Below are 22,274 nucleotides of genomic sequence, written 5' to 3' on the forward strand. Positions count from 1 at the left end.
TCTAACTAAAAATTAAGCAGATCTAGAAGCCCAGCATGTCTCATTGTGAGCTTGTAGATCTACTTGTTGATCTAAGTATAAACCAGTGCACAACTAATTATAAAACACCCTTACAAATCAAAATCAATTGCTGATTAAGTCAAATTAGGTCATTCCAACAACAATTTGAAAATCTATGTCTCTCTTATGTGAAATCCAAACAGGGAAAACCATGGTTAAATTAAAGTGGAAATTTGGACTCCATTATCCATTCCATGCTGGTGGTTGTGTTTACGTTGGGGATATTTTTCCCCCAAATGCACCTGTGAGGCAGCCAATTCTACAATGCTGAAAACGGCATGGATGCTCAAGTTAACACAGGGAAATGAGTTACCTTGATCACTTCAGGAAGTTGAAGGCGAGATTTTAATTTCAAAACAATGTTTTTCACAGAATAAAATAATGTTTTGCAATTAGGATAATAAATAATAGTTACAATGACTAGTATGTATTTAGTAAATGTTTAGTAGGGGGAACAGTGTTTAATAGACTAGTCAATTAGCTTCGCACATCTATTTACTAATATATTTACACATTCAAGAGAGACCTGAATGTGTTTATATGCATATTTAAATGGGCAACATGCCAAAAAAAGGCTTCATGACTAAGTGTAATAAATGTAACTACTCACAAACCGGAAGCTACAGTTGAGCATTAAATCAACAGTCCTTCCCAGCAGAAGCATGTTTTAATGATTCATATTTTCTCATAGTGTTCTCAGGAACAGTTCACTAGACACTGGAGAATTTTAAAGAAAGGATGAATGCATAATACCCATCATGTTTGCTCTGAGGCAGAAACCAAGGCCAGTGAACCAGTAATTTAGACATTTGAGTGATGTTTCCACAACTGATTGGAATAAACGCCACGGCTGTCCCATGTCAGTTAACTGACCCTTTGAGTTGGCCAGCACAAGTCATTTAATTTAGTCCATTATCGCAGAACATTTTTGTCCTGGTGAAAACGGCAGATTTAGAACCAGTATGTGTAACAGGTGTCTTAATTTCCCTGTTCCAGTAACATGAATTTTTCTTAGACACTAATTTTCAAAATCTTTTACAAAGAGCTATACCCAGATAGGCTAGAATAGCTTCAACCATATGTTAGTCATTAAGCGTGAGAGTAGAGAAGGATCCAGTGGCAGTGAGTCAGCTATCCCAGTGGTGCATCTAATACTTTTGGTTAAATGTGTGGCTGAGTGTCATGCAGGCCGGGTAAGGGTCGGAGGTCCCACCGTACTGGATAATGGGTTCAATTCTATTTCTGCCTCTATATTGACCACATTCGCAGCCCTCCGAGTATGATGTCAAGGAAAAATTGCCACAGTGTGAATATGGTCATTGGCAGTTTCACACTGTCTACTGAGAAAGGAACATACTATCTTTTACTAAATGGTCCTTCTCTTAAACAGACAAATCTCTCCTGGTCCTCTCTATTCAGTCGCTCATTAGATTTGGTACAGTATAATTTTTTTGTGTGTCCTGTACTAGGTTTTTCTTACCCACTGATTTTAGAGCAGCTGGTAGATTATTACTACTAATGCATGTAATTTTGTGAAGTTCACATCTAGGATGCTAATCTCAAACAAATCATTGTCTGTGTGACAGTAGTGTAGAAGTGGGTATGTGGTAGTGATACCTCAACAATCATCTAATTTTCCAATTAAAACCCTAGTGTGAAAACCTAATGGCCTGGCTTAAGGTAACAGACTAAACCTGCAGTAGTCCTGGTTTGGATGATATTCTCCTCGTTAAGCCTAATCCTTCTGGCAAACCAGCCGTGGGCTTAACTTGTAAATGGAATTGTATCATTATACCCTGCATGCGTTAACCTTCGCCTAATAATACTCATTAATACATTACCCCATACCCAATATTGTGTGACGTGTCTGTATTCTTTCTATAGTAGCTGTTGTCGTTGTAGTTTAGGAGTTGTTGAAGTAGTTCTGTTGTTGGTGGGATGGTGTCGGGCTTTGACCAGTACCTGTATGCTGTGTTTGATTTGTAGATGTATTATCTTCTGTAATCCCCATCTGATGATAATGATAACAATAACTGACATTGACATAGCATAATGTTTCAGACTACTGGAAAGAAATGTGAAACATTTGGAATATCTTCGATTTAATTTTAACAACTCAAATCTTCTATTGGGGGTCCCTGGCACAAAATATTTTCAGATGGGGGTCTGTGGCCAAATACATATTATTTTGGTGGTCCTTGACATGAAAACGTTTGAAAACCACTGGTTTAGTTAATGCGTTCCTTGTCTCCACTTGTTCCAGAGTTTGTCAGTCATAGATGATTCTAACCCTGGCAGCCCCAGTTCAGACATCTCAGGGTTAGTTGCTGAACCCAATCTGTCTGGGCACTCACACACTTTTACCTTCTCTTCCAATGAGGTGAGTGCTCTCTTTGTTGCACAGCAACAAAAGCTGTGTGGGATGCTTGGATGTGGCTGAAAGCAGACATTCTCAAGCATGCTCTTTGAGTCCCCCCCCCCCCTTCCTTCTCATGGCTATGATTTTATATTATGAATGAAGAGCATAGAGCTGCATGCATGTGTTGAAGTTGTCTGTGGTGTGTTAGAACAAGTCTGGGCTTAGTTATTTTTCATTCAGCCATAGCAATAATGGTTGCAGTGTACTTGAAACCTGTACTGTTAGTTGGTGCTTAATGTTGTGTCAAACTTTCATAGACCATAGAACAGCTCTGCTTCCCATTCAGTGGTTTTAAGGCATTGTATTTCTATGCATGTCCAAATATGTGCAGTTGCTGTTATTACAGGTAATTATTTCTATGAAAATAATTCAATGTTATGCAAGTTACAGTAGAATGTTATTAGTATTATTTTACTGACATGCTCCTAGTGGATGTTCCTCTTCCATAGTTATGTCCAGCCACATACTAGCGTGCAAAGCATGTTCTTAGCACCACAACGTGAGTGTTTTTATACAAATATTTCACATTGTTTTTGGGGGAAGTTATTGTGCCCTATTTTTGACTACTGTTCAACAGCTATACAGACACCCCTTGCTGTGGTTAGTTTCAGAGAGTATTCACTGACCAAGATTATTTAAAAACCTTTATGTGGGGTTTGAGTGTACATTTTTATGTAAATTAAAAAATCCCAAAATGTATACTTATGACAAATTTTCCCCTAATGAATCTTGAATACATATGATTGTTAGATGTATAAAACAATAGTACATGTAGTTATTATCCCTATTGAAATAAACAGAGAATGCCCTCTACATTATTTACATTTTCGAGTTTAAAAACATTCTAGCGCAACAAAAGGTAACAAAGTTGTGAAATTAAGTGGGTGTGAATAGTGGGTGTGTCAGTTATCACTGTTTTCTAATTATCTGTTGCTTCTCTTCTCTCCCTTTGTTCTACAGACCTTGGATGACGAAACACTACCTACAGGAAAGGACTATCAATGGCAAAACCGGCCTGTCACTGAGTGGACTAATCAGCAAGTCTGTCATTGGTTGATGGGCATGAATATGGACCAATACACACCAGAGTTCACAGCCAAGGGAGTGGATGGCCAGCAGCTCATGCACCTGGACAGTGACAAATTGAAGGTGAAATAGCAGCACAATTGCTAGACCACTCAAGTTCCTAAATAAAGATGGAGGTGATGGAAAAACAAATATACTGTACAAAAACAACCCAATTAATTCTGCAAGAAGTAATCTTCCTCTAGTCAGGATTTGCCTTTGACTGCCACCATATGGCCAAAACCATTTCTGCAACAGCAGAGGGAGATGTACAGTATATATTGTGTATCAAGGACATACATGAGAAAATGGTATGGAACATCAGTAGTGTTAAATGGTAACATGACACATATCCATCAAGTGGGGATATGTATATATGGTTTGTGGTCTGACCAAGGTTTCTGGCAAATTTCTAGTTGGGCAAGATCATGTTACCAACTAGAAAGTTTGATGTCTGGGATAATTTCAGCTTAGTTACATACACTTTCATGACACGATTGCCTCCCGGTTGGACAGTCAAATTTAAATTCTGATGAAAAACACTCTCCCAGTTGTTGAAGCCTCATTCTCAGAAGAGACACAGGGACGGTAACTTTGTCACGCTTTTTTCAAAACATGAAGGCCGTACAGCAGCGTTATTTTACATCCTAAAGGCAGGTACACACTGCAGGACCTTAAAGTGGTCGGGGGGTCATCTGATCGTTAAGCATAACACACTGCAGGAGTTTATTTCTTGAAATCGGCTGTCATAATATCGTTGTGGTCTTCACAACACGATTGATCTCCGACAAGGGCTGACACACTGTAGGATAGTTCACTAGGATGCTATCTCCAGAGTCAGACCCAATACATACATTTGTGTTTATTCCAATTCATTTTAATCGAAGTATCCCGTGATATGCCTCCCCCCCCCCCCTGCCTCCCCCCCCCTCCCTCCCCCCCTCCTCCCTCCCCCCCTCCTCTCTCTCTCTCTCTCTCTCTCTCTCTCTCTCTCTCTCTCTCTCTCTCTCTCTCGCACGGCAAGTGCGCTGATTCCGCTGTGACAGAGTTGCCATGTCCGCTTATTATAAGCGACTTTGAGATTGTTTTTCTGTAAAGTTGCTTGAAATTGTAGTTGCTTTTTTTGGCCTTGTTTCCTTATGTTGTTTGAACCAGTTGTTCTCAAACATTTGGCAAGGACCCCCAAATTAATAATAATAATTAATTGTCCGCAGAGGCGCAGACATCCCCCTTCTGAAAATATTTTAAAAATAGCTGCGATGCGTTGTGAGCTTGTAGATCGGCTATTTTAAAATATCCAATGTATTTGTAAATAGGTTTAAAGTGCTCAAGTGGCCTTTTCTTGGGCTTGTTTTCATAGACCTGGTTGCTTATTTCTCTCGCAACATCTGGCAACGCTGTTAAGACACAGCGTGTGTCACACTCATGCTGTACTCAAAGACACACACACACACACACACACACACACACACACACACACACACACACACACACACACACACACACACACACACATACACACACACACACACAGAGAGAGCTCGCTCTCGCTCTCTGTCTCTGTCTCTCTCTCTCTGTACAATTCCTCTAAAATAAACAGCCCACCAGGCTCGCTCACTTTCTCATTTTGTTTTATAATGTTAACTTAATACAGGACTGGACGGTAATATTGCGGTAAGGACTGTTTGTTGTGGTCAGATCCAGCGACGCTCCCCTAGCCACGGTTGCTGTAATGTGCTCTCATTGGCTGTAGCGTGGATCTCCTCGCAGACCGTTTCATACTGTATGATACTGTCCGATCTCCTGTCTGCGACAGGGCCGAATATCTAACAGTTTAGTTATCAAAAAACGGTCGGAAAGCCGTCGCAGAGCGGAGAATCGCGGCCACATCGTGTCGCGGAGCCTTTCACACACAGCGAGCATTATCTCGCCGATTAAAGGCCGATCTGTGTCAGATCGGGAGGTTTTGTCGGCGAGCGCCAAAAAAGGTCGGCGACAGCAATATCGGACCTAATGTCCTGCAGTGTGTACCTGGCCTAACTGTTTTTTGTTTTGTTTGTCAGGCCCTTGGCGTGTCCAGTCAGAGTGACCGTTCGATCATCAAGAAGAAGCTAAAGGATATGCGCAAGGCCCAGGAGAAGCTGGAGAAGCAGAAGGAGAAGAGAGAGAAAGAGGCTCGGCGGAGCGGCAGGCTGCCTGCCAGTACAGACTCTGTCTGCTGAGCACAGTCTGAAAGGTCTCAGCTGGACACTAAAAGACACTTCTTTTACACGCCATACTGCACATGTGCCATGTGCTTCTATCAAAGGCACATGTTTAAATGCCACTAACGACTATAGGCCAATTAGGCCATGTTGATCAGCCATGGCTCATAATGGATGCGACTATTTCTTTTTCCTATTCAACAGTGCCAGGCACGATTTCCTTCTCAGTCCCTCCTTTACACATAATTAACACTTAAACACCTCTCTGATTAAACCATTTAAATTGTGACTGTACTATAATAAGGCTGAGGAGAGAGAGGTGACAAATGTTGGGTATGTGACCAAAAAGGTAACCTAACATTTCTTCTTTTGTACCACTATAAAGCTGTAGGCTATAAATAAAATAATGAAATGTAGTTGAGGCAGACACACCTTTACCTATGGAAGTAAAATACATATACTGTACTGCTTTTTAAACATTTTATATTTTATTTTTGCTAGTATACCCTGCCTGTAGCCATGTACTGTACAGATCTTTTTTTGCAAGAACAGCTATTGTACAGTAAAAAGATAAAAGCACTATATTGTCTTTTAAGCTTCAAAGGGTGAGATGGTTTTTAAGTGTATAAATGTTTTATACATGTGCCTATTAACTGCATAACATTTTAAAAGAAAAATGGAAATATGATTAAGGTTCATTTTATACTGTATTCGTTTTTCTACTAAGTAGAATAGCAAGAATGAGAACATTTGTGCTGAATGAAAAGCAAAACAAAACAAATCATGTAGTGATGACAGGAATGCTGCTTCAACTGTGTCAACTTAAACTACGTTTTTTTACATGTACGGCCATGACGTTCACGAAAATGTGTTTTTCCATCAGAATACAAGTTACTTTCAGTGAGAAACACGGTCGTAGATCAAAATATACATTAGGCTTATCACTACACTGTGGTCCAATGCAACTTAACAGGTTGCATTTCTGAAATGGTACCATGTTAATTCTGCACAGCATGCTGGTCTGCTACGCCTTACTGGTCCATGAAAAATGAGATGTACTTGTGACGAGGAATCTTCTGAGTAAAGAACCTAGATTTTTGTGTATTTGTGAATGAATGTTCAGGAACACGACGAGTGTTTCCATCGCAAAAAAATCTTCCTTTTTTGTCTTGTTGCAATTTGAGCACAATTTTATTTGTGTATATAGTAAATTGGTGGACTGAAAGAACAGTTTTTCACCTCTTGAGACAGAACCAGATTTCTTGGTACAGTATACTGTAAAGCAGCATCAATAAACTAATTTTCACTTTAAGAGATGCAGTCATATCATATGTTATATCCTTTGGCTCATGCTCCTGTCTTCATTGTAGATACACTAGAGGTGCGGGTCGATACGCGACCCTTCCGTCTAGTCGCTGGCGCGAGGCTCTCGTGTAGTGGGCTGTAGACGTTTTCGACACGCAAACCAAAAGCGAGAGCAACAGCAGTGTTTGTTTCGAGACGCAAACCGCAAACGAAAGCAAACTGAGAGACGGACACATTTCACCCGTTCATCTATCTATCTATTGACACAGGCTCTTGCAGGACCAGAATGTGCGGCACAGATTGATGAAGCAGGCCGCTCAGCCCAGCGAGACGGCGTTCGCTGCATTCAACCCTCCCAAAGAGTCAGACAGACAGTATTTGGATGGGGGGCGGGGTTGCCATGTCCAGGAGTTGTAAGCGTGAAGTGGCGTGTAATTGGTTAGGGAAAGTGCGTCCACGCATGCGCAGTGCACAGTGCGGACACTGGTCGTCGCGTACAAACATTCTCGCGCATGACTGTAGATTCAAATTGTAAGGTAGATTTACACTAGAGCTCAACGTTTTTGTGCGGTGGCATGTTTAGGCTTTGTCTTTCTTTAGATGTCAGTGCTGGTAAGGGTATTAGTTCTACAAGGCTACAGTGTTGGATTGTATAATTTTTTCATTCAGCATATATTTGATACATTTCCAGATACTCTCAATTTTGTATCAGAGTCACTGTTGAAATACCTCAAAAAAATACTTTCACCTAGAAACTCCATTCAGTTCAAAAAAATCCACCTTACTGTGGGCATGCATCCTTGAGATGTTTTGCTTTGAAATGATTTGTAGTTTTTGAAATATTTAACTTTAAGACATTTAAAGGGGGAAAAGTACAAACTTTGGCTTTTACCTTTATCTAATCTTTCATTGAAGACCACGCAAGTGAACAGATTGAGTAAGAACCACTGTGGTGCAGTGGTTTAGATACAGGGCTTGTAACCAGAAGGTTCACAGTTCAAAACTATCTAAGACATTTTTCCAACTTTTACCTGACTCTTGCACCTTTATCTAATCTTTCAAATGTGCAAGAGACCTGAAAAGGTATTAACCATGGTGGAGCAGTGGTTAAGATACAGGCCTTGCACACAGATGGTCCTGAGTTCAAAACCAGCAAGGACATCTTTCCAACTTTTACCCGGGGCTTTTACCTTTATCTAATCTTTCAGTGAAAACCACGCAAGTTACCAGATTAGTAAGAACCTCTGTGGTGCAGTGTTTTAGATACCTGAAGGTTCCCGGTTCAAATTCAACCAGGACATCTTCCCAACTTTTATCTGACTCTTGTGGTCTGTATCTAATCTTTCAGTGAACAGCCTGCAATAGACCAGAGAAACTATTAACCATGGTGGAGCAGTGGATGGGATACAGGCCTTGCACACAGAAGGTTCTGAGTTCAGAACCAACAAGGAATATTTTCTGTGGACATGCATCCTTGAGATGTTTTACTTTGAAAGGATTTGTAGTTTTTGAAATATTTGACTTTAAGCGCCCAATGCATTGTCAATGGCAATGGATATTTAAAGGAGAAATCCGGTCATTTTAAGTGTTATGTTTGATGTGTGTCAAATCACTTACCAACGTATAAATGAAAATCGCGTAACTCCACAGAGCCCCCTATCGACCCCCACCGTTGGCATATATAGGAGGATATAGGATAGCCCAAATTCGCCTATTTTAACCAATGCAAAGTCTGTTTTTTTGCTTCTAGTACTCATTGTTGAGTCCCATGATAATGTAACAGGCGCTAAAACTCCCGACAAGCTAACGGCTAATAACAAACGAGCTAACGCTGGGGCTGCTTATCTCTCTGCATGGCAGCCCCAGGTTGCCAGGTCGGGAGAGAAACCAGCAACCAGCATTAGCTCGTTCTGTTATTAGCCGTTAGCTTGTCGGGAGTTTTAGCGCCTGTTACATTATCATGGGACTCAACAATGAGTACTAGAAGCAAAAAAACAGACTTTGCATTGGTTAAAATAGGCGAATTTGGGCTATCCTATATCCTCCTATATATGCCAACGGTGGGGGTCGATAGGGGGCTCTGTGGAGTTACGCGATTTTCATTTATACGTTGGTAAGTGATTTGACACACATCAAACATAACACTTAAAATGACCGGATTTCTCCTTTAAAGGGAAAAGGGTACAAAATTTCATAGGCTAAGTTAACAGAACAAGTCAGAACCTCTGTGGTGCAATGGTTTAGATACAGGACTTGCAACCAGAAGGTTACCGGTTCAAATCTAACTAGGACAGGTTTCCAACTATTACCTGACTCTTGCACCTTTATCTGATCTTTCACTGAAGAGCGTGCAAGAGACCATAGAAAGTATGTACCATGGTGGAGCAGTGGTTAAGATTCAGGCCTTGCATGCTGAAGGTCCTAAGTTCAAATCCTGCAAGGACATCTTTCTAACTTTTACCTGGGGCTTTTACCTTTATATAATCTTTGAGAAGATTCCACGCAAGTCGACAGAATGGGTAAGGACCTCTGTGGTGCAGTGGTTTAGAAACAGGACTTGCAACCAGAAGGTTCCCGGTTCAAATCCAACTGGTGCACCTTTTTTTTTCTTTTCCAAGACTCAAGACCCAAAAGAGTCTTGAGTCGAACCAATTAGCCTACTCCCGCGGAGACATCAAATTTCTATTTTGGGCCTTGAGTCCCAAGTCTCCGCGGGAGTAATTGGTTCGACTCAAGACCCAAAAGGTGAACTGACTGTAAAGATTCAAAATGTCATATATAGAATAGAAACCCCATTGAAACTTTAAAATGTTCATCCTAATACGAAACGATAAAAAAAAAAATCCCCCAAAAACCTGTTAGGAGTACGTTTCAGGCAATTTAAAGTTGATTGGTAGTGACTTTTCTTTTGGTCCCTAACATTCATCGAGCTCTGGACTTAGTAATTTTTTTCCCGTTTCGGTAGTGACACTACCGAAACGAAAAAAAAAATGTTCCCCCAAAAACCTGTTAGGAGTACGTTTCAGGCAATTTAAAGTTGATTGGTAGTGACTTTTTTTTTGGTCCCTAACATTCATCGAGCTCTGGACTTAGTCATTTTTTTTCCGTTTCGGTAGTGACACTACCGAAACGAAAAAAAAATTGTTCCCCCAAAAACCTGTTAGGAGTACGTTTCAGGCAATTTAAAGTTGATTGGTAGTGACTTTTCTTTTGGTCCCTAACATTCATCGAGCTCTGGACTTAGTAATTTTTTTTCCGTTTCGGTAGTGACACTACCGAAACGAAAAAAAAAATGTTCCCCCAAAAACCTGTTAGGAGTACGTTTCAGGCAATTTAAAGTTGATTGGTAGTGACTTTTTTTTTGGTCCCTAACATTCATCGAGCTCTGGACTTAGTAATTTTTTTTCCGTTTCGGTAGTGACACTACCGAAACGAAAAAAAAAAAAATCCCCAAAAAACCTGTTAGGAGTACGTTTCAGGCAATTTAAAGTTGATTGGTAGTGACTTTTTTTTTGGTCCCTAACATTCATCGAGCTCTGGACTTAGTAATTTTGTTTCCGTTTCGGTAGTAACACTACCGAAACGAAAAAAAAATTGTTCCCCCAAAAACCTGTAAGGAGTACGTTTCAGGCAATTTAAAGTTGATTGGTAGTGACTTTTTTTTTGGCCCCTAACATTCATCGAGCTCTGGACTTAGTAATTTTTTTTCCGTTTCGGTAGTGACACTACCGAAACGAAAAAAAAAAATTTCCCCCAAAAACCTGTTAGGAGTACGTTTCAGGCAATTTAAAGTTGATTGGTAGTCACTTTTTTTTTGGTCCCTAACATTCATCGAGCTCTGGACTTAGTAATTTTTTTTCCGTTTCGGTAGTGACACAATGGTGTCACTACCGAAACGAAAAAAAAATTGTTCCCCCAAAAACCTGTTAGGAGTACGTTTCAGGCAATTTAAAGTTGATTGGTAGTGACTTTTTTTTTGGTCCCTAACATTCATCGAGCTCTGGACATTTTTCGTCATTTTTCGTCATTTTTCGTCACCAGCATTTTTTCGTCACCAGCATTTTTTCGTCACCAGCATTTTTTCGTCACCAGCATTTTTCGTCATTTTTCGTCACCAGCATTTTTCGTCATTTTTCGTCACCAGCATTTTTTCGTCATTTTTCGTCATTTTTCGTCATTTTTCGTCACCAGCATTTTTTCGTCACCAGCATTTTTCGTCATTTTTCGTCACCAGCATTTTTTGTCATTTTTCGTCACCAGCATTTTTTCGTCACCAGCATTTTTCGTCATTTTTCGTCACCAGCATTTTTCGTCATTTTTCGTCACCAGCATTTTTTCGTCACCAGCATTTTTTTCGTCACCAGCATTTTTCGTCATTTTTCGTCACCAGCATTTTTCGTCATTTTTCGTCACCAGCATTTTTTCGTCACCAGCATTTTTCGTCATTTTTCGTCACCAGCATTTTTTCGTCACCAGCATTTTTCGTCATTTTTCGTCACCAGCATTTTTTGTCATTTTTCGTCACCAGCATTTTTCGTCATTTTTCGTCACCAGCATTTTTTCGTCACCAGCATTTTTTTCGTCACCAGCATTTTTCGTCATTTTTCGTCACCAGCATTTTTCGTCATTTTTCGTCACCAGCATTTTTTCGTCACCAGCATTTTTCGTCATTTTTCGTCACCAGCATTTTTTCGTCACCAGCATTTTTCGTCATTTTTCGTCACCAGCATTTTTTCGTCACCAGCATTTTTCGTCATTTTTCGTCACCAGCATTTTTTCGTCACCAGCATTTTTTGTCATTTTTCGTCACCAGCATTTTTTGTCATTTTTGTCAAAAATGTTCCCCCAAAAACCTGTTAGGAGTACGTTTCAGGCAATTTAAAGTTGATTGGTAGTGACTTTTTTTTTGGTCCCTAACATTCATCGAGCTCTGGACTTAGTATTTTTTTATCCGTTTCGGTAGTGACACTACCGAAACGAAAAAAAAAATGTTCCCCCAAAAACCTGTTAGGAGTACGTTTCAGGCAATTTAAAGTTGATTGGTAGTGACTTTTTTTTTGGTCCCTAACATTCATCGAGCTCTGGACTTAGTAATTTTTTTTCCGTTTCGGTAGTGACACAATGGTGTCACTACCGAAACGAAAAAAAAAATGTTCCCCCAAAAACCTGTTAGGAGTACGTTTCAGGCAATTTAAAGTTGATTGGTAGTGACTTTTTTTTTGGTCCCTAACATTCATCGAGCTCTGGACATTTTTCGTCATTTTTCGTCACCAGCATTTTTCGTCATTTTTCGTCACCAGCATTTTTTCGTCATTTTTCGTCACCAGCATTTTTTCGTCACCAGCATTTTTCGTCACCCACCAGCATTTTTTCGTCATTTTTCGTCACCAGCATTTTTTCGTCACCAGCATTTTTCGTCACCAGCATTTTTTTCGTCACCAGCATTTTTTGTCATTTTTCGTCACCAGCATTTTTTTCGTCACCAGCATTTTTTCGTCATTTTTCGTCACCAGCATTTTTTCGTCACCAGCATTTTTTTCGTCACCAGCATTTTTTGTCATTTTTCGTCACCAGCATTTTTTCGTCATTTTTCGTCACCAGCATTTTTTCGTCACCAGCATTTTTTTCGTCACCAGCATTTTTCGTCATTTTTTGTCACCAGCATTTTTTCGTCACCAGCATTTTTTCGTCATTTTTCGTCACCAGCATTTTTTCGTCACCAGCATTTTTCGTCATTTTTTGTCACCAGCATTTTTTTCGTCACCAGCATTTTTCGTCATTTTTCGTCACCAGCATTTTTTTCGTCACCAGCATTTTTTCGTCATTTTTCGTCACCAGCATTTTTTCGTCACCAGCATTTTTTTCGTCACCAGCATTTTTTTCGTCACCAGCATTTTTCGTCATTTTTCGTCACCAGCATTTTTTTCGTCACCAGCATTTTTTGTCATTTTTCGTCACCAGCATTTTTTTCGTCACCAGCATTTTTTGTCATTTTTTGTCACCAGCATTTTTTCGTCATTTTTCGTCACCAGCATTTTTTCTTCACCAGCATTTTTTTCGTCACCAGCATTTTTCGTCATTTTTCGTCACCAGCATTTTTTCGTCACCAGCATTTTTCGTCACCAGCATTTTTTTCGTCACCAGCATTTTTTGTAATTTTTCGTCACCAGCATTTTTTTCGTCACCAGCATTTTTTGTCATTTTTCGTCACCAGCATTTTTTCGTCATTTTTCGTCACCAACATTTTTTCGTCACCAGCATTTTTCGTCATTTTTCGTCACCAACATTTTTCGTCATTTTTCGTCACCAGCATTTTTTCGTCACCAGCATTTTTCGTCATTTTTCGTCACCAGCATTTTTCGTCACCAGCATTTTTTCGTCACCAGCATTTTTCGTCATTTTTCGTCACCAGCATTTTTTCGTCATTTTTCGTCACCAGCATTTTTTCGTCACCAGCATTTTTCGTCATTTTTCGTCACCAGCATTTTTTTCGTCACCAGCATTTTTTCGTCACCAGCATTTTTTTCGTCACCAGCATTTTTCGTCATTTTTCGTCACCAGCATTTTTTTCGTCACCAGCATTTTTTGTAATTTTTCGTCACCAGCATTTTTTTCGTCACCAGCATTTTTTGTCATTTTTCGTCACCAGCATTTTTTCGTCATTTTTCGTCACCAACATTTTTTCGTCACCAGCATTTTTCGTCATTTTTCGTCACCAACATTTTTCGTCATTTTTCGTCACCAGCATTTTTTCGTCACCAGCATTTTTCGTCATTTTTCGTCACCAGCATTTTTCGTCACCAGCATTTTTTCGTCACCAGCATTTTTCGTCATTTTTCGTCACCAGCATTTTTTCGTCATTTTTCGTCACCAGCATTTTTTCGTCACCAGCATTTTTCGTCACCAGCATTTTTTCGTCATTTTTCGTCACCAGCATTTTTTCGTCACCAGCATTTTTTTCGTCACCAGCATTTTTTGTCATTTTTCGTCACCAGCATTTTTTAGTCATTTTTCGTCACCAGCATTTTTTCGTCACCAGCATTTTTTTCGTCACCAGCATTTTTCGTCATTTTTTGTCACCAGCATTTTTTTCGTCACCAGCATTTTTTGTCATTTTTCGTCACCAGCATTTTTTTCGTCACCAGCATTTTTTCGTCATTTTTCGTCACCAGCATTTTTTCGTCACCAGCATTTTTTTCGTCACCAGCATTTTTCGTCATTTTTCGTCACCAGCATTTTTTTCGTCACCAGCATTTTTTTCGTCACCAGCATTTTTTGTCATTTTTCGTCACCAGCATTTTTTCGTCATTTTTCGTCACCAGCATTTTTTCGTCACCAGCATTTTTTTCGTCACCAGCATTTTTCGTCATTTTTTGTCACCAGCATTTTTTTCGTCACCAGCATTTTTCGTCATTTTTTGTCACCAGCATTTTTTTCGTCACCAGCATTTTTTGTCATTTTTCGTCACCAGCATTTTTTTCGTCACCAGCATTTTTTCGTCATTTTTCGTCACCAGCATTTTTTCGTCACCAGCATTTTTTTCGTCACCAGCATTTTTCGTCATTTTTCGTCACCAGCATTTTTTTCGTCACCAGCATTTTTTGTCATTTTTCGTCACCAGCATTTTTTTCGTCACCAGCATTTTTCGTCATTTTTCGTCACCAGCATTTTTTTCGTCACCAGCATTTTTTGTCATTTTTCGTCACCAGCATTTTTTTCGTCACCAGCATTTTTTGTGTCACCAGCTTTTTTCGTCATTTTTCGTCACCAGCATTTTTTCGTCACCAGCATTTTTCGTCATTTTTCGTCACCAGCATTTTTTCGTCACCAGCATTTTTCGTCATTTTTCGTCACCAGCATTTTTTCGTCACCAGCATTTTTCGTCATTTTTCGTCACCAGCATTTTTTCGTCACCAGCATTTTTCGTCATTTTTCGTCACCAGCATTTTTTTCGTCACCAGCATTTTTTCGTCACCAGCATTTTTTCGTCACCAGCATTTTTTTCGTCACCAGCATTTTTCGTCATTTTTCGTCACCAGCATTTTTTTCGTCACCAGCATTTTTTGTCATTTTTCGTCACCAGCATTTTTTCGTCATTTTTCGTCACCAACATTTTTTTGTCACCAGCATTTTTCGTCATTTTTCGTCACCAGCATTTTTCGTCATTTTTCGTCACCAGCATTTTTTCGTCAGCAGCATTTTTTTCGTCACCAGCATTTTTTGTCATTTTTCATCACCAGCATTTTTTCGTCATTTTTCGTCACCAGCATTTTTTCGTCACCAGCATTTTTTTCGTCACCAGCATTTTTCGTCATTTTTCGTCACCAGCATTTTTTTCGTCACCAGCATTTTTCGTCATTTTTCGTCACCAGCATTTTTTTGTCACCAGCATTTTTTTCGTCACCAGCATTTTTCGTCACCAGCATTTTTTCGTCACCAGCATTTTTCGTCATTTTTCGTCACCAGCATTTTTCGTCACCAGCATTTTTTCGTCACCAGCATTTTTCGTCATTTTTCGTCACCAGCATTTTTCGTCATTTTTCGTCACCAGCATTTTTTCGTCACCAGCATTTTTTTCGTCACCAGCATTTTTCGTCATTTTTCGTCACCAGCATTTTTTTCGTCACCAGCATTTTTTGTCATTTTTCGTCACCAGCATTTTTTTCGTCACCAGCATTTTTTCGTCACCAGCATTTTTTCGTCATTTTTCGTCACCAGCATTTTTTTCGTCACCAGCATTTTTCGTCATTTTTCGTCACCAGCATTTTTTGTCATTTTTCGTCACCAGCATTTTTTCGTCACCAGCATTTTTCGTCATTTTTCGTCACCAGCATTTTTTCGTCACCAGCATTTTTTCGTCACCAGCATTTTCCGTCATTTTTCGTCACCAGCATTTTTCGTCATTTTTCGTCACCAGCATTTTTTCGTTAACCAGCATTTTTCGTCATTTTTCGTCACCAGCATTTTTTCGTCACCAGCATTTTTTGTCATTTTTCGTCACCAGCGTGTGTCACTACCGGTAGTGTCACTACCGAAACGGGAAAACAAATTCACAAAAAAGTCACTACCAATCAACTTTAAATTGCCTGAAACGTACTCCTAACAGGTTTTTGGGGGAACAATTTTTTTTTCGTTTCGGTAGTGTCACTACCGAAACAGGAAAAAAAAATCACAAAAAAGTCACTACCAATCAACTTTAAATTGCCTGAAACGTACTCCTAACAGGTTTTTGGGGGAACAATTTTTTTTCCGTTTCGGTAGTGTCACTACCGAAACGGAAACAAAATTACTAAGTCCAGAGCTCGATGAATGTTAGGGACCAAAAAAAAAGTCACTACCAATCAACTTTAAATTGCCTGAAACGTACTCCTAACAGGTTTTTGGAGGAACAATTTTTTTTTGTTTCGGTAGTGTCACCACCGAAACGGAAAAAAAATTACGAAGTCCAGAGCTCGATGAATGTTAGGGACCAAAAAAAAGTCACTACCAATCAACTTTAAATTGCCTGAAACGTACTCCTAACAGGTTTTTGGGGGAACCATTTTTTTTTTCGTTTCGGTAGTGTCACTACCGAAACGGAAAAAAAATTACTAAGTCCAGAGCTCGATGAATGTTAGGGACCAAAAAAAAGTCACTACCAATCAACTTTAAATTGCCTGAAACGTACTCCTAACAGGTTTTTGGGGGAACATTTTTTTTTCCGTTTCGGTAGTGTCACTACCGAAACGGAAAAAAAATCACCAAGTCCAGAGCTCGATGAATGTTAGGGACCAAAAAAAAAGTCACTACCAATCAACTTTAAATTGCCTGAAACCTACTCCTAACAGGTTTTTGGGGGAACAATTTTTTTTTCGTTTCGGTAGTGTCACTGTCTGTTAATGTGTTTGTTTAACATGCTTTGTAAAACATTCCTAAAATATCTATAAATCCTTTGTACATGTTATTATGTGCCCTACAGTAAAGTGAAGACAGTTCATCATTTATGACTGTCTGTTAATGTGGACTTTTTCCTTACCTGTTGCAAACTACCTGGCTTTCATGAATGCAGACACCAAACAATTACTAGAATTATCATTCATGTTAAGCAAATGATGCGTAAGACATTCGTAAAGAGTATGTAAACCATTTGTGGTGTTAGGAACCAAAAAAGTCACTACAAAGTACTACCAATCAACTCTAAATTGCCTGAAACGTACTCCTAACAGGTTTTTGGGGGGACGATTTTGGCCTCCACACTTAGTGATTATTTCGGATTTAACTTTCGTTTCGGTGGTGACCAACTTTCGTTTCGGTAGTTTGATTACAAAATGTAAGTTGTGTAAAAAATAATCTGACTATACTAAGTTGTTATTTGTTTGTTTAAGTCAGGCTATACTCTACTCAGAGTCATAAGTTTACAAAATGTACTAAAGTACAGTGAACGTCTGTGCGGTTTGTCTTCATCACTGAAAATAACGTACATGTAAACTGATGTCATGTGCAGTTGGATTGAAGAAACACAACCATTTCACTCCTAATAATACCTATTTGATTTGACATCCTGTCTTGCTGCTGTAACTGAGGCTTGAACCTGTTACCTGCGGCTCACTAGTCAGTGACTCTATCCATTCACCTACAGCTGTTTCCTTGGAATCTGTGGTTCTGAAACGTTTTGTTGTCAACCCCCCAAATTGACATGTATTTGGGCAGTGGACCCCAATGTGAAAAGATGTAGTGTCAGGGCCCCCCATGAAAAAGATTTATATTTATGCTGTAACACATTTTTTAAAAGTTATTTGTCTTGTTTGTTGTTCAAGTCAAAGCACCAGGAAGGTTGTACTTGTCAGCCATCTGTTAGCTCAATGGGTTGAGACGCAGTATTCATGATCCAGAGGCCATGAGTTCAAATCCCATTGATGTCTTTCCTATGATTCTTTCCTTTGCAGACTGGCTTCCAGAAGATCAACTGAAAACTACCAGGAAGGCTATATTTGTCATCCAACTGTTAGCTCAATGGGTTGAGACGCAGTATACGTGATCCAGAGGCCATGAGTTCAAATCCCATTGATGTCTTTCCTATGATTCTTTCCTTTGCAGACTGGCTTCCAGAAGATCAACTGAAAACTACCAGGAAGGCTGTACTTGTCAGCCATCTGTTAGCTCAATGGGTTGAGACGCAGTATTCATGATCCAGAGGCCATGAGTTCAAATCCCATTGATGTCATTCCTATGATTCTTTCCTTTGCAGACTGACTTCCAGAAGATCAACTGAAAACTACCAGGAAGGCTGTACTTGTCAGCCATCTGTTAGCTCAATGGGTTGAGACGCAGTATTCATGATCCAGAAGCCATGAGTTCAAATCCCATTGATGTCTTTCCTATGATTCTTTCCTTTGCAGACTGGCTTCCAGAAGATAAACTGAAAACTACTAGGAAGGCTATATTTGTCATCCAACTGTTAGCTCAATGGGTTGAGACGCAGTATACATGATCCAGAGGCCATGAGTTCAAATCCCATTGATGTCTTTCCTATGATTCTTTCCTTTGCAGACTGGCTTCCAGAAGATCAACTGAAAACTACCAGGAAGGCTGTACTTGTCAGCCATCTGTTAGCTCAATGGGTTGAGACGCAGTATTCATGATCCAGAGGCCATGAGTTCAAATCCCATTGATGTATTTCCTTTGCAGACTGGCTTCCAGAAGATCGACTGAAAAGTACCAGGAAGGCTGTACTTGTCAGCCATCTGTTAGCTCAATGGGTTGAGACGCAGTATACATGATCCAGAGGCCATGAGTTCAAATCCCACTGGTGTCTTTACTGTGATGCTTTCCTTTGCAGACTAACTTCTAGAAAAACAAGTTAAAACCACCAGGAAACCTGTAACTCTCAGCCAACAGCATAGCTCAACTGGTAGAGCGTCTGTCCAATAACATGACTTGGCTTGACTTGAGTGGGTTCGATTCCCACTCGATTCAAGTGTCCCTGGTAACTTGGGGCAACGGATAAATTGACTGATATCCTTAGTGATGGATAAATTGACTGATATCCTTAGTGATGCTTCCCTTTGCAGACTAACTTCTAGAAAAACAAGTTAAAACCACCAGGAAACCTGTAACTCTCAGCCAACAGCATAGCTCAACTGGTAGAGCGTCTGTCCAATAACATGACTTGGCTTGACTTGAGTGGGTTCGATTCCCACTCGAGTCAAGTGTCCCCGGTAACTTGGGGCAACGGATAAATTGACTGATATCCTTAGTGATGGATAAATTGACTGATATCCTTAGTGATGCTTCCCTTTGCAGACTAACTTCTAGAAAAACAAGTTAAAACCACCAGGAAACCTGTAATTCTCAGCAAACAGCATAGCTCAACTGGTAGAGCATCTGTCCAATAACATGACTTGGCTTGACTTGAGTGGGTTCGATTCCCACTCGATTCAAGTGTCCCCGGTAACTTGGGGCAACGGATAAATTGACTGATATCCTTAGTGATGGATAAATTGACTGATATCCTTAGTGATGCTTCCCTTTGCAGACTAACTTCTAGAAAAACAAGTTAAAACCACCAGGAAACCTGTAATTCTCAGCCAACAGCATAGCTCAACTGGTAGAGCATCTGTCCAATAACATGACTTGGCTTGACTTGAGTGGGTTCGATTCCCACTCGAGTCAAGGGTCCCCGGTAACTTGGGGCAACGGATAAATTGACTGATATCCGTAGAATAACTTGTTGTAGTGTGCTGGTTCAAATCCAGTTCAACCCAGGACCGAGCGATCCTGGGTTCGATTCCCACTAACGTCAAGTCCCCGGTAAATTGGGGCAGTGGATAAATTGACTGATATCCGTAGAATAACTTGTAGGAGTGTCCTGGTTCAAATCCAGTCACCACCTTAGTAACTGAGATATAAGGATATCAGTCAATTTATCCGTTGCCCCAAGTTACGGGGGAAACTTGACTCGAGTCGGAATCGAACCCACTCAAGTCAAGCCAAGTCATGTTATTGGACAGACGCTCTACCAGTTGAGCTATGCTGTTGGCTGAGAGTTACAGGTTTCCTGGTGGTTTTAACTTGTTTTTCTAGAAGTTAGTCTGCAAAGGGAAGCATCACTAAGGATATCAGTCAATTTATCCGTTGCCCCAAGTTACCGGGGACACTTGACTCGAGTGGGAATCGAACCCACTCAAGTCAAGTCATGTCATTGGACAGACGCTCTACCAGTTGAGCTATGCTGTTGGCTGAGAGTTACAGGTTTCCTGGTGGTTTTAACTTGTTTTTCTAGAAGTTAGTCTGCAAAGGGAAGCATCACTAAGGATATCAGTCAATTTATCCGTTGCCCCAAGTTACCGGGGACACTTGACTCGAGTGGGAATCGAACCCACTCAAGTCAAGTGAAGTCATGTTATTGGACATACGCTCTACCAGTTGAGCTATGCTGTTGGCTGAGAGTTACAGGTTTCCTGGTGGTTTTAACTTGTTTTTCTAGAAGTTAGTCTGCAAAGGGAAGCATCACTAAGGATATCAGTCAATTTATCCGTTGCCCCAAGTTACCGGGGATGAACTGGACACCATATTCTCAGTAGCCTACTGTACACTATTTAATGGGAAACTGCAACTCAGTAACTGTTGTTTACACACAAACATTGACTGTATTGACCTCAGAGATGACTTCTGTGTACTTATACTGTATCTTATTCAACTCATCATGAGCAGAGCTTTCATTAGAGCCTAATAAGAAGGCTCTGTGACGATTTTGAAAGAAAAACCTTTTGGAGCTCATAATTGGCAGCCATCTTGCATTTGAAGGTCAACAATAGGTCAAATCATTATATAAACACCAAATATGTATTCCTTGACCAAAATAAGCTCTGAAACCATGTATTGTGCATCTTTGTAGGTCAAACCATTAAAAAGTTCATTTTCACGGTCGCCATTTTGGATTTTGGTCTCTCAAAAACTTTCCCCGCCCCTTTTAAAAATACACCCCGGCTAAATTTGTTTAATAACCCTCCTAGATGACAGATCCATTGAGAAACGGACCTTCGCTCTCCACGGTCACGGAAGTGCCACAGATGACCCAACTATATAACCAGAAGGTTGCTGGTTCAAATCCAACAAGGACATTTTTTGAACTTTTACCTGACTCCTGCACCTTTATCTAATCTTTTAGTCAAGCACACGCAAGTGAACAAAATCAGTAAGAATCGCTGTGGTGCAGTGGTTAACATACAGGGCTTACAACCGGAAGGATCCCAGTTCAACTCCAACTTAGACATGTTTCTAAGTTTTACCTGACTCTTGCACCTTCAAATCCCACACATGCTGATTTGCCATTTCCAGGATTTGAGTCTTGAGTCCCAAGACTCAAGACCCAAAAGAGTCTTGAGTCGAACAAATTACTCCCGCGGAGACATCAAATTTCTCTTTTGGTTCTTAAGTCCCAAGACTCAAGGCCCAAAAGAGAAATTTGATGTCTCCGCGGGAGTAATTGGTTCGACTCAAGACCCAAAAGGTGAACTGACTGTAATGATTCAAAATGTCATATATGTCATATATAAATGTCATATATAGAATAGAAACCCCATTCAAACTTAAAAATGTTCATCCTAATATGGATTTTTTTGCCTGAAAAGGAACCTTTGAAATGTTTCATTGTTTTAGAATAGTACTCCTTTAAAAGTTCAGAGATTTATAATGGAGGTCGATGGAAGATTTTGGGACCTCAAAAAAACTCCATTCACAGTTAAAAAATTCCACCTTACTGTGGGCATGCATCCTTGAGATGTTCTACTTTGAAATGATTTGTAGTTTTTGAAATATTTAACTTTAAGCGCATTGTCAATGGCAATGGACATTTAAAGGGGGAAAAGTACAAACTTTGGCTTTTACCTTTATCTAATCTTTCTTTGGGGGGGGGGGAAATAATTTCTCCATTGACTAGAAATTGATAATTTAAAATATGCTCCTCATTGACTTACATTCAGTGAAGAGGCTCCTTTAAACCCGTAACTAATAATATATCGGTTATATATATATATATATATATATATATATATATATATATATATATATATATATATATATATATATATATATATATATATATATATATATATATATATATATATATATATATCAGACATTTTTCATAATATAAAAACAATCTGTAATATATTATCAAACATTAACAACAATATGAACTATAGTGTTAACAGAGTGACTGACATATCACATGAGTCATT

At 39.6% G+C, this 22,274-nt stretch overlaps 1 protein-coding gene across 2 annotated transcripts in view; it reads left to right on the plus strand.

Moving 5' to 3' along the window:
• ppp1r9ala (protein phosphatase 1 regulatory subunit 9A-like A) overlaps positions 1–7,060 on the plus strand; it is a 31,821-nt gene extending 24,761 nt beyond the window's left edge. For both annotated transcript variants that reach the window (XM_084084819.1, XM_084084820.1), the window contains exons 17-19: positions 2,324–2,440; positions 3,440–3,628; positions 5,608–7,060. In XM_084084819.1, coding sequence (XP_083940945.1) covers positions 2,324–2,440; positions 3,440–3,628; positions 5,608–5,766 — 465 coding nt within the window. In that variant the 3' untranslated portion in view covers positions 5,767–7,060. The remainder of the gene's footprint in view (positions 1–2,323; positions 2,441–3,439; positions 3,629–5,607) is intronic.
• The last annotated feature ends 15,214 nt before the right edge of the window (positions 7,061–22,274 follow it).

This window comes from Gymnoscopelus microlampas (genome assembly GCF_963454915.1).
Source record: "Gymnoscopelus microlampas genome assembly, chromosome: 17".
Lineage (NCBI taxonomy): Eukaryota > Metazoa > Chordata > Actinopteri > Myctophiformes > Myctophidae > Gymnoscopelus > Gymnoscopelus microlampas.